Source organism: Gracilinanus agilis, chromosome 5 (assembly GCF_016433145.1).
Source record: "Gracilinanus agilis isolate LMUSP501 chromosome 5, AgileGrace, whole genome shotgun sequence".
In the NCBI taxonomy this organism is placed as follows: Eukaryota; Metazoa; Chordata; class Mammalia; order Didelphimorphia; family Didelphidae; genus Gracilinanus; species Gracilinanus agilis.
In genome coordinates this window covers 305021474-305034729 of record NC_058134.1, presented here as the reverse complement: position 1 = coordinate 305034729, position 13256 = coordinate 305021474, and the positions used below count along the sequence as shown (strand labels likewise).

At 44.8% G+C, this 13256-nt stretch overlaps 1 protein-coding gene across 1 annotated transcript; it reads right to left on the bottom strand.

The window, feature by feature from the left end:
• Window positions 1-1878: 1878 nt before the first annotated feature.
• ZBED4 (zinc finger BED-type containing 4) lies at window positions 1879-7275 on the bottom strand. Its single transcript, XM_044677613.1, has 2 exons — window positions 3115-7275; window positions 1879-2420 (listed from the first exon to the last, which is right to left on the bottom strand). Exon 1 carries the CDS (start codon window positions 6765-6767, stop codon window positions 3246-3248), a length of 3522 nt encoding a protein of 1173 aa, XP_044533548.1. The 5' UTR covers window positions 6768-7275; the 3' UTR covers window positions 1879-2420; window positions 3115-3245.
• Between the last annotated feature and the right edge of the window lie 5981 nt (window positions 7276-13256).

The following is a 13256-nucleotide window of genomic DNA, read 5'->3' as shown; positions in this document are numbered from 1 at the left end:
CCCCCCCCCCCCCCCCGAGTAAAAAGAATGTTGGAAAACCTTTACAGATGCTTCTCCCATAGGTTGTCTTCTAGTTCTCCTTTTTTTAAGCCCTTCCCTTCCGTCTTGGAAGCCATACTCTGTGTTGGCAGAAGAGTGGTCAGGGCTAGGCCATGGGGGTCAAATGACTGGCCCAGGGTCACCCAGCGAGGAAGGGTCTGAGGTCAGATTGGAACCCAGGACTTCCCATCTCTAGGCCACTGAGCCACCTGCTCCCCCAAGATGGGGGAGAAGATCAGGATCCCCAAAGCACTAGGAAACAGTTCGGAGGAGGAGGAAGAATGCCTTGTGGAGAGACACGCCGGGGGCAGAGGGTAGGGACGGCCTGAGCTTCGAGAATCGGGCAAACCCGATGAGGAAGAGGCGGCCCGACGGGAAGCCCCCCAGCGCGGTGCCCGTTCTGGAGAGCAGCAAGAAATGGCACAAACGAGGCGGATCCGCCCTGCCCTTCGCCCGGGTCCCGCTGCTAGGGATGGACCCCTGCGAGGTGGTTGGTCTGGGGGGAGAGAAGGGCTCCAGAGACCCAAAATGCTTCTAAGCAGCGACTTCTGTGCTGGGAAGAGCTGAAGACTGTCCAATGGCTACGCGGCCGTGAGGAAGATTCCTGGGCGCTAACGACGAGCACGGGGCGAGCCCAGGAACGGGCCTCACCAAGTGGTCCGAAGGGAAGGTGCTGGCCGGGAAGCCCCACACAGCCGGGCAGGACATCCTGTCCTAAGAGCACAGATCAGGAGACGCTTTTCCCCTTTTTCCACGCTGACCTTCGGTCTTAGACTGTCCCTTCCACAGCAATAGAGGCGTGCGGGCTGGACAGGGGCTGACGTGACTGGCTCGGGGTCCCGCAGCTAGGAGGTGTCCCAGATCACTTTTGAACCCAGGAACTCCTGTCTAGGCTCGGCTCTCAGTCCACAGAGCCCCCTCGCTATTTTTTTTTTAAAGATAAATTTCAATAGAAGTGAAATATTAGAACAAGTTGGAGGGGGAAGGGCGTGCACAGACATTCAGAGATGCTCGTGAGCCTTCGGCCAAGAGGCAGCGCTTCCCGCCTTTTCCTTGTAGGGCTTCTGTCCTGGCCCCCCTGGAGCCCTGTGTGCGAGCTTAGGAGGCCACCTCTTAAGTGAAGGGACAGGACGGGGGACTCTGTGTCGGTCAAATGACAACCGGCTAAAGAAACTAGAAACCATTGGACGTGAAGACGAAGGAAGGAGACCTGGATGAGCTGTTGGGCCCCAGGGTAGAGCCAAGAGTCACGGGTGGAAGGTGCAGAAGGTGGCTGTCGTGGGAGGCCTGCCAGTGGGGACGGTCCATCAGAGGCAGTAGGTGGAGGGAGAGAGGAAGGGGGGGGGGGGGGGGAGAGAGAGAGAGAGTGTGTGTGTGTGATCAGAGGGCCGAGGGTGTCAGCACCCCTCTTGGCCCACGAGTGTCGCCCGTGCTCACGCCTTTCTAGGCTTTCCGTTCTGCTCCCCAAAGGAGAAGCTGACCAACTTTCTTACCAGATGGATGAGGGAGAACTTAAACAAACGAGACGGCTCTAAACGTTGGAAAGGAAGTTAGCCGAAGCCATTCGTGCCATGGAGTGTCTGTGGTGCCACTCCAGGGGCCCAGACCCAGGAAGCCCTCCTCCCAGTTCTGTGTTTACAGAAGGCAGCACATGCCTGCCATGCCCAAAGCCCCCTGGCACAGGGCACAGAGAGCCAACCAGGCCGAGCCTGACTGCAGAGCACCCCGTTTAATCTGGAATCAAGTTAAGACTAGGATGCCACACGGCTGGGGTGCCACGTTTTGGTAACATCCATTGTTTTCATTTCAAAATAAAAGTCAGGGGTCACCAGCACTAGAAAACTGCAAATAAAATGTTTAATTTCAGAAACTGAGTTCACCATTTATAAATACACTAAAACATAGTAAATGCAAAAATTAGATTAGGCAAAGGTACAGTATTTTAACAAAACTACAACTTTTCTAAAAGTTCATAGGCAAATGAGTGACTTATTACCCCCCAAATATTTCATCTAAAAACTGAAATGAGAAATTGACCCCTTTTCTAGATGTTAAAACAAAAATAATATTGAGAACATCCTGTCCAAAGAAAACCTGACTACTTTTCCTTTCTTGCGATGTCTTCGGATTCTAAAGTATCCCCCCGCCCGCCCGCCCGCCCGCCGGACCTCCCCGGGCCCACGTCTATAAGGCTATTCTTGTGAATGTCAGACAGTCCTCCGTTTTCTACCACAGATTCAGACGCACGTGCTCCAGTGACCTGGGGACCAAAGCTCGATTTGACACACCGCGAGTCTCAGAGCTCAGACACAAAACTGCTATTCAAGGCTTCACAACCAGTTAATGGAACTGCTGCTGTAGGTTTCTTGCCGTCTTCTGCACTGTGTTTAAATAACATAAGCATAAATTCACAAACCTTGGTCAATGCCAAGCAGCTTATATAAATACTCAGAATATTTCTGAAGCTCAAGGACAATGTAAAACCTGAATGAAAAACAAAGAGCGAAAAACCCCACGGAAATCAATGGGAAGTTTCTTTAGAGATCCCTGTATAACACACCTTCCCTAATACTTTAGTCATGTGTTCGAATAGTAAAAATTTCCTGTTCTAGTAAGCGGCTTTCTCCCCTATATAGGGTTGGTTTTTCCCCTCTAAGGATCTGAGAGTGGGCAGTCGATGACTGCTGAGGAAAGGATGGCTTCACCTCCACCTTTGAAACGCAGCTTTCGCTGGACAGCGACAAAAGCTGCTCTGCTGCCATTAAAGCAAAGTTTTAACTAAAATACAGTACCTGGTTCATGGTTTTTACATAATTGAATAAAAAAAACACCCCTACAGAGTCAAACTGTGTACATCTCTTTTGTTTGCCATTCTAGTAAAACAAATGCCTGACAACTCCCCCCCTTTAAAAGTTTACAGTTATGGATTAAAACCTAATAATCATATTTTATAATTTGACAAGACAGACTATCTAGTGTGGACGTCTTAAAAAACATATATACACCATCTGGCCTGAAGAACTATGGATAAGGCACATGTAGACATTATATTGAAAGCTGAAGAGTGGAGCGAACCTCGGAATCAGGGTCACTGATTAGATGTCATACATGGCCCCTAAGTGGAGCAACTCAACAATCCCAGTTACAAAGACAGCGAATATCCAGTAGGCGACAATCGTGTGAATCTGGCAGCTTGTTCATTCGTTTCAATACTGAAAGTATATTAAGGGAAGATTGACTTTCAAAAAGATCAGTTTTTCAAAGTGTTCCATCATTAGCCTGGACTGGCCAAAGCTGCTGTTTTCACTGGATGTACTGCTAAACAGTCTTTCTGAAGGAACGATGCTTGGGGGACAGCCCAAGAACCTGACGGCCAGCTTGGCCAGGACCGGCCAGGCCGATCTCTTTAAATTCCAGTAAGTTAGGGGGTCACAGTTGTGTTCGAGCACCTCCTCCTCCAAGTAGGCGAGCACCATTTCTTCTGGCAGCTTTGTCTTGTCTTTCAGATCTTTTTTTTTAAGCTTGGCCATAAGTGACCAGAGGCTGTCCTCTGCAACAGAGTTTGTAGATGGTGAACCTATATCACACCCATTGGAAACAGGTTTATCATCTGAGGTAGAACTCATTATTTCTAGTTCCCTGATTAAATCTTGCTTGTATTGTTCAGCCTCCTCTTCTGTAAATAAGGAAGCTTTATAACGAGGGTCCAAAAGTGTAGCAAAAATGTACCTTGGATCGTGAAGGGTAGAGGACAATCTACTTACCATCGCTTCTTTCAGAGACTTCAACATGGTGTCAATGCCCATCGTTTCCTCAAATAACATTTCTATTTTCCTATTGAGAATGTGGATCATTGGAATGACTTGGCTCAGCGTGGACACGTGGGTGCTCATCTCTCGACTGGCTGCCTCAAAGGGCTTCAGTGCATGGCACACAGACTGCATGACTTCCCACTGATCACAACTAATCTGCTCTCTGAAGCTACATTCGATGGACATTTCATCGATTGCCCTCTTCTGCTCGATGAGGCGCTCGAGCATGTGAAAGGACGTGCTCCATTTGGATGGAACATCTTGAATGAGATGGTGCTGAGGCAACTCGTACTCCTTCTGCAATTCGGCGAGTTTCTCCTTTGCCTTGGCCGACCGATGGACCCGCTCGCAGATTTTCCTAGCGATGCTAAGTAAGTTCTGAACCATCCTCTGACTTTTAATAGCCTCGTTGACAATCAGATTAATGGTGTGACCAAAACACGGCACGCTGGAGTGTTCCCCTTCATTTAACGTCTTCCCAATGCTCTGATTATCAGTCACGGTAATCCCAATCTGAAGGCCCACGGAAGTGACCCAGGCTTCCCACCAGTACTCCAGCTGCTTCTGAACGCTCACTCCGCTGTAGTCACAATCCACCTGGGACACATTGAGCAGTGCGGAGCAGTGGTAGTCCTCACAGTGGGGCCGGACGGACGACTCAAACGTGACCCAGTGTGCGGTGAGGGTGAGATACTCTCGAGTCTGGCTACTCATCCAGATCCCAGACGTGAAGTGGATCACGCCGCTCTCCGCTTCCTTAAGATGGGAAACGATGATCTGTTTCACATTATCGTACATATCTGGGATGGCTGTCCTAGAAAAGTAAGATGGTGAAGGTAAAGAATATTGAGGTTGCAAGTATTCAAGCAGCCTGTTAAAGCCAATATTGTCTACAAAAGAATATGGCTGAAGGTCAAGTGCAATCATTTCTGCTACAAGACTTGTGATTTTTTTGGCAACTGGGTGAGAGTCACAAAACTTTTCATTGGTTTCATCGAAGGATGACGATCCTAGTAACTCTGTGCTCAGGGGCACACGCATCTCTGCAGTTGAGGGCAACACCGTCTCCGAGGCATCATTTTTCAGCACGTTGCTATGGAACCGTTGTAAATGTCTGAGAAGGCAACTGGTACCCAAATTGGTTGGCTTCTTCCCCCTGCTTATTGTACGTCCACAGTGCAAACAGACTACTTTTGTTGAGTCTGCTGAACAAATTGAAAAATGATTCCACAGTTTTGAGGTCTTTTTGCTACTAACAGGAAATATCACTTGATTATCATTCGAAACCATCGTTGGCAAGTCAGTCAATTTAGAGGAGGAACATTCGGCAGAAGCCAAAGTGGCATAAGGAGAATTTGCCAAACTAGCATCGATAAAGCTCTTCTGGTTCCCGATCACTTCCGGGTGACGCCTGTACAGATGTCTCATCAAACAACTGGTGCCGACATCCCCCTTTTTCCCACGACTGATCATGCAACTACAGTATCTGCAGACTGCTTTTAGATTGTCCGTGGGAGACAGTGAAAAATGATGCCAAACTTCCGACTTCAGTCTTTTCATTATCTTTTTATTTTGTTGAAAAACAGTGCCCGGCTCAAAGATTAAGGTACTCAGTCCCTCCCCCTGCTTCTCGGGAGAAGATACCAAGGAAGCTTCGCCTATGTCATCGGAAGACGACAGGACGGACACGTCTTCCATTAAAGCATCTCCAGGGTTGAGATGAGCGTGGATTTCTTCTGTGAGTCTATCGGGAGAAGAGGAGGCTGAAGGGGACTCTTTAACTAGCTTTCCTGGAGATGAGGACACTGAATTCAAATCTCCCTCCGAGGGCAGTAAAGAAGGCAACAGAGTAGGAGGAGCGGAATAGAGAGGCGGGATGCTTGTCCCACCTCCGTTCTCCTGTAAAACAATTGAACGATGGGCTCTCCACATGTGCCTGATTAAACAACTTGTCCCAAGATCTTTCCCATTTTTCCCTCGACTAAATTCATTCATGCAGTGTATGCAAACGGCTTTAGAATTATCTAAAGGAGACAAATAAAAATGTTTCCAGACAGCAGACCTCCTCCTGGAACCTGATGTGCTCTTTGGGACAGGAACAGTCTTTTCTGCTACATTCTCCACAGCTTCATCATACTGGGCGCTGGGCAGGTGGGGAGAGGAGACCCCCAGTGCTTCTTCTTTGTTGTATTTCTCAGAAATGGACAAGTCGGATGACATTTCTTCAGAAGAAACGACAGAGCCGGACTCCTCGATCCCACGGTCCGGGGAGGGTATCTTGGAAGCCATCTTCTTGACCAGCTTTATGGGGGACAACACGGTGCTCAGGTCGCTGACATCGGCAGGCTGTGGAGGGAGGAGCAGAGATGGAGAGGGAAAGGAGGATATGCTGGGCATGCTTCCATTTTCCTGAATGAGCACAGTAGGGTGGGCCCTCCTCACGTGTCTCATCAGACAGCTCGTACTTAGGTCCTTTTCATTCTTGCCCCGACTGAACTCCTTCATACAGTACATGCATATTGCTTTAGTGCTATCCCGAGGAGAAATAAAGAAGTGATTCCAAGCTGGAGATTTTTTCCTGGAGCTTATATTTCTGCTGGAGAGGAGGCTCTGAGCCACAGCTTCCATCGCCACATCATACAGTGTGCTGCCATATTGGGAAAACAAAGTGCCGTAATCCTCCTCGTGGTCAGCAGATGAGCATTTCCCAGGGTGACGACCACTACAGTTTTTGCCTTTGAATTCTGCTTGTTCATCACTGCTGTCTGTCTGTCTCACATCCTCTTGCTCACTCTTAAAATCCATTCTTTCCATGCTGTGGTTAGTTGTGTTATCTTCGGGTTCTACTTTAAAATTTATTTTATCTAACACAAAACTATTATCCATTTTGGAACATGTTTCTTGATTCTTATCCATGATTGATGGTGATTATTCTGGCTGCATCATTGTGTACAGTTTGATCCAGATAACTGAGTCTGGGCAAAAGCACAAACACCCGATCTTCAATCTTCTTTCATGTGGCCATTTCTGCATACAGGATTCATTGCCAGCTCTTATTGAGAACTTGTAGACACAACTCATAAAAGCCTCTGCATCTCCTTAGAAGCAGATCGTCCCAGGGCCTAAGTCGCCATGCTCCAGCCTCTTGAGTAGGAGACACTCCATGTTGTGAACACCAGAGACTGTTCAGCTTCTCTTCTCAAAGTCGGCGTTCCGTCCATCTTGAAAATGTAAACACAACCCTTTTGCATCACCTGTAAATAAAAAATGAAATCAAATTAAAATGGAATCAAACATTAAAATCTCTATTCCACAACAAATGTAAGACATAATTTACATAGTTTCCCCGAAAACCAAGAAGAATAAACCAGGTGAAATGGTCTTCCACTGTAATTTTTTGCATCCTATTAAATAAAATCCATTAAAAAAAACCCACTGATCTAATGTCATGAATTCCCCTAATAAAAGGGATTCTTTAAACTTAAACTTCATGGTTGAAAGCTTGGAAGATATATATGAACTGATGCAAAGTAAAGAAAGCAGAACCAGAAGAACAATATACAAACATAAGAAATACAATGATATTTGGGGAAAGAAGAGTAAAATTCAAACTCAAGTTAAAGACAAGAGAAACAATGTTGATTCAAATGACTAAAACAAATGGACAAATTCTCCCTTAAGAGAAACAAGCAGCCAAGTGATGGGCACTATCAGTCATAATGGCGTCAAAATCAAACTCTGGACTTTAGTGTAGGAGACTCAATCCCATCCAATCAGGGTGCAATAATTCACCATCAGAGCAAACCAAATTAATTCCCATTCCAACGTACCAAAACTTTAGCTCCTGAAAATTTTATAGTAATAGAATGCCTTAATTTGTACTGAGAGTTTATTCATATCATAATCTCACTCTCATCATTTAGAAAAAAGCATTTTCTCCAACTAATGATTCCATAAAAATACTTTTATTTAACATGCTAAGATCTCCAATCTCTCTTCTATGAAAAGACCAAAAGGCATCTATTTGATGCCTAAAATAATAGCAAAAATGAGAAATCGTAAAACTAGTGGCAGGCAGCATCTGCGCCAAACAAAGTGTCCTCAGAACATCATTCTGATATAATTATCGGGCTCAGGAGAGACATAGGTTCAAGTCCCAGCACTGGCTACCTATGTGGCCTTTACCTTTTTGCATCTCCAATCCCTCATCTGTAAAATAGTGGTAAGACTTGCATTACCTGCCTCTGAAGATTTTTTTGGGAGAAAAGTACCTGGTAAACCTCGAGGTGATAAATGTCAACTACTGTTATTCAACAAATATTGGTTAAACACAAGAATAGAATACAAAGAAGAAAATGCTGTCCCTGTCCTCAAGGAAATTCCAGTTTAGTAATGGGCATGAGATATGTGCACAAATAATTGTAATTGAAGGTAGCCGTTTTAAAAGAAGCATCATAAAAGTGATGGCCTCCCTGCCATCCCCCCCTTCGAGTATAATGGATGTTCATAGGAAGAAGAGATCATTTATCCTGGAGTCAGGAGGAAAAAATCAGGGAGAATTTCCTGGGAGAAACAGTGGATGGCTGCTAGAGAAGCATCACTGGGGAGGAAGAACTGATGGGATGATGTAGTCTCCATATCTGGATCAGGGAGGAAGGAGCGAAGGAGAGGAGGCAGCCAATATCAAAAGCTGGGTGTCAAGGATGCCATTATGGAAACAGGGAAACCAGGGAGATGATGTTTTGACGACTGTATCCTAATAATGAGTTAAAGAAGGGGGGTGAAGAGGAGCAGACAGACTATGGTTAAAAAGTAGTTCATCTAATTTGCTTTAGAAAATGTTCTAACCATCCACACTATGAAGTCCTGGAGGAATCAAAATGTAAAGAAAGCCAAAAGTCAATGGAAAAGGCTACATATTACCAAGAAGTCATGACTGTAAGAAGTATTTTAAGAGTCAAAGAATTGTAGGATCCTGGCTGTCAGAGCTGAAAGGGCCCTTAGAAGCTCTCTAGTGTACGCCCCTCTTTTGGATGTGAAGGTTTAGAGAGGTTTGTCCACTGTCAAACACCAATGAGGCAGGCCTGGAACCTTGGAAGTCCTGACTTCAAGCCTCTACATACCACACCACACTGCCTGGCCATTTATTAGAAAGGACACACAGCTCCCAGATTGTGACATTTAAAAGTTAAAGAATAAAAGTCAGATAAGAGTCAGATAAGTTACTTTTCACAGCTTTTACTAAAGATAGAAGTTCTTTACTAAATAAGGAAAAAGAGATGTGATTAAAAAAGTTCAGTGAGTTAACTGCCAGGTCACTAACTTGAGCAACAAGACAGCAGCCTGGGCATTCTCTTGGATCCCCCTGACATCTCAAAACATCTCCAAAAGGGAAATTATTCGCCCAAAACCAAGCAACTCCAGCTGTTTCCAAGGTCTAGAACACCCAGAATCCAAAATGAGGTTTAAAAAAATCCCCACCACATGAGCTGATGCTCATTGACCCCAAGTTCATTCAGTACCCCCCCCACTTCTATGGTCTTACACTCCAGTAGCCTGCTCTCTCCTCCCTCTTTCCAATCAATGCCTGGGGGTGGGGGGAGAGGGTCCCAGCTCCAGGCTTCAGAAGTTTGCTCAGGCCTTGACAGCTGGGTTGGCCACTAACCAAAGTCTCCTGGGAGCTGCAACCCAGAAGCACAGAGGTACAAAGCTCCAAACTGCTGGTGCCAGGAAAGCAGGTTCTAAGCTTTCAGTGCCAGAGAAACAGGTTCTAAGCTTCTGGTGCCAGGCCACAGAACTAAGGGGCAGAAGGAGCGGGACAGGTCACCAGGGTAGGAGCTATGTAGCCTTCCACCATGCCTGAAGAAAGAACAAGCATCCAGCTGGGGCAGTTCTGACTACCCAGACATTACTTGGGGCATAGACTAGGCTGCTGGAATGTGACTTGCCCAGTGCCAGTGCAGGAAGAGGCTGAGATGCTTTGAGATCTGGCCCCAAAGGAAACCACAAATCAGAGGGGAAGGAGTCAGAAGTGAGCAAAAAGGAAAATAAGGAAGAAAAAAGACCAAAGATTTCAGGAAGAAGACATCTCAAGATTTTGAACATAAACAGATAAATCAGCAGCAAAAATAGGAACAACAGATGGAAATATGGCCTCTGGATCTAGTAAACAAGTTCAGGCATCCAAAAGAAAGGAGAATGATCTAGTACTTGACAAGACAGAGGACCCTGTGGAATGTGAGGAGAGAATGGAACCATGACATGTTCCTGGGTAATTTAAAAAACAAAGGAGAATTATGAGGGCAGAATTTATGGCCTGCACAGCAAAAATAACAAATAGGATGGAAAAACTGGAATCTGCAATGGCAAGCTTCGCCAAAAAAACAAAAAAAAGAATAATAGATGGGGAATGCAAACACCCATAGGCGAAGGACAATTTACAAGAGAAGCAAAAACAAGAACATTAAAAGAAAAAATGGTTACTGTGCAAACAAAATATACACATGCCGGAGACAGCATTCTAGATCTCCCAGAAGAGCATAAGACCAAAACCTTCAACATCATAATGAAGGAAATGATAGACAAGAATTGTCTCGAACTTCAGAACACAGAAAATGGAATTCCAATAGAAAGAATTCACAGATCACGTCCAGAAAAAAAATCTGAAGCTATAAACTCCAAGACACACAATGGTTAACTCTAACAATTCAATTGAGAAATAAGCAGTACTGCAAGCCATCAGGAGAAAGACAGGGGAATAACACAAGACTATTCCACACCCACCAAAAAAAAGGAGGGAATGGAATGGTGTGTCCTAAAGAGCACTAGAACTCAGAATGAAGCCCAGGGTGACCCATTCTGCACATCTGAGCTTAATCACTCAAGACTAAACAAGGATGTTCAATAATAAGGAAGCATTTGAAACATTTTTAGGAAGAAAATCAGAAGTGAAAAGATGATTTGCCCCCCAAAACATCCCAAACAATACATATGCAGAAGGAGTGAATGAATGCAGAGCAACAGAAGGTCCAAAAAGAGAGGCTACTTAAGACTTGTTTCTAAACATACACAAGTTGGGGGGAGGGGGGAAGATAGAAATTAGACAGGGAATATTATGGAAAGATCCTAACAACAGGCAAAATGCTTCTTTTTGTAGGACCAGATTACGGCCTTAGAGGGTGTGTGGTAGGTGGGGGACAGAGGAGTGAGTAACGTGCCAGGGTGAAGTCGAGGGTTGGCAATGAGGAGATGGTGACCTCTGGGGTCTCGGAAAGAGAAGCGCCTTCCCCTGAGGTGGGTGAGGAAGAGGAGGGGGAAAGGAGGTGAGGGTAGGCAGGCATTCTTTTCCTGGGGGTGAAGGGAGATGAGCACCTTAGCCTGGATGAGGCCTGAGGGGATTTGGTGCTTAAAAAGCTGACCTGTCCTTTGCGGAACGGAGTGGGTACCTCTGGGGGCACCTTGGAAGAGCGAAAGAGGATGGACATAAGGAGATTTCCAGGGAGGAAAAAGTCAACAAGACAAAATATAGGGCAGTGATGGTGACCCTATGACACACGTGTGTCCGCACTGACATGTGTGGCCATTTTCGATGACATGCAGCCGCATACAGAGAAGTGTGGGGCTGCATGCCGAGGATGAAGCGTTTGCTGTAGTGTAGTGTAGACACTCTGCACTAGAGATGATGGTTCTACCTCTATTCATTTACCTATTTTGGTTTATTAAATACAGTTATATATTACAGTTGTACATGTTTGTTATTTAGCCTACAAATATCATGAAATCATGGTTTTTTCCTTAAGTGACACACCACGCGAGTTATGCTCAATTTTTGGGCAAATTTTGACACACCGAACTCAAAAGGTTTCCCATCACTGATCTAGGTCGACGGTGGGCTGCACAGCCAGGGACCTGAGAGGGGAGGGACCCTGCCACTGGGCAGTGTCCTGGCACCTGCAGTAACCGGTATTATTCTGGAAGGGAAGAACAATGGAAAGGGGGAATTCATGGAGCTCTGCGTCCTACTACAAGGTACCTAGAGGGGAGACTCTAGAATGGATACCTTAGGAGCTTTGATAAGCATGAAGAATATAGGGATCACGAATAAGAGCAAACAGAGAAAACAGATGATGAAGACAATGAAAGAAAGCCTTTTTGGAAAGGAATACTCAAAAAAGCAATTTAAAGTGACCTCAGCAAACTAGTATCTGATAAGGCCAAAGACCCCAGCTTTTGGAATAAGAACTCACTATTTAACAAAAAATGCTGGGAAAATTAGAAAATGGTATGGCAAAAATTGTGTAGAGATCCATATCTCATACCCTATACCAAGATATAGTCAAAATGGGTATATGATCTAAACATAAAGAGTGATATTATAAGTAAATTAGGAGGGGGCAGCTGGGTAGCTCAGTGGAGTGAGAGTCAGGCCTAGAGACAGGAGGTCCTAGGTTCAAACCCAGCCTCAGACACTTCCCAGCTGTGTGACCCTGGGCAAGTCACTTGACCCCCATTGCCCACCCTTACCAATCTTCCACCTATGAGACAATACACCGAAGTACAAGGGTTTAAAAAAAAAAAAGTAAATTAGGGGAACATAGAATACCTGTCAGATGCATGGAGAAGGGAAGAATTTATGATCAAACAAGAGAGAACATTATAAGATATAAAATGAATAATTCTAATTATATAAAATTTAAAAGTTTTTGTACAAACAAAACCAATGCAACCAAGGGAAGGGAAACAACAAACTGGGGAAAATGTTTTGTAACAAATTTTTCTGATAAAGGTCTCATTTCTCAAGTATGTAAACAACTATATCAAATTTATAAGAATATAAGGCATTCCCTTCTAATTGACAAATAGTCAAAGGATATGAACCAGCAATTTTCAGATAAAGAAATCAAAGCAATCAATAATCATATGAAAAAATGTTCGAAAATCCCTCTTGATTAGAGAAATGTGTACCACCTCACGACTATCAGATTGGTCAATAAGAAAGTAAAGGAAAATGATAAATGTTGGAGGGGGTGTGGCAAAATTGGAACATTAATGCATTGCTGGTGGAGTTGTGAACTGATCCAACCATTCTGGAGGGCAATTTGGAACTATGCCCAAAGGGCTATAAACAATGTACACCTTTTGGTCCAGCAATACCACTGCTAGGTCTCTACCAAAGGGATTAAAAAAAGGGTAAAGGACCTACTTGTACAGAAATATTTATAGCTGCTCTTTTTGTGGTGTCAATGAATGGGAAATTAAAGGGTTGTCCATCAATTGGGGAATGGCTGAACAAATTGTAGTATATGAAGGTGATGGAGTAATGAATAATGATTTCAGAAAGAGCTGCAAAGACTCATGGACTGATGTAAAATGAAATAAGCAGAATCAGGAAAACATTGTACACAG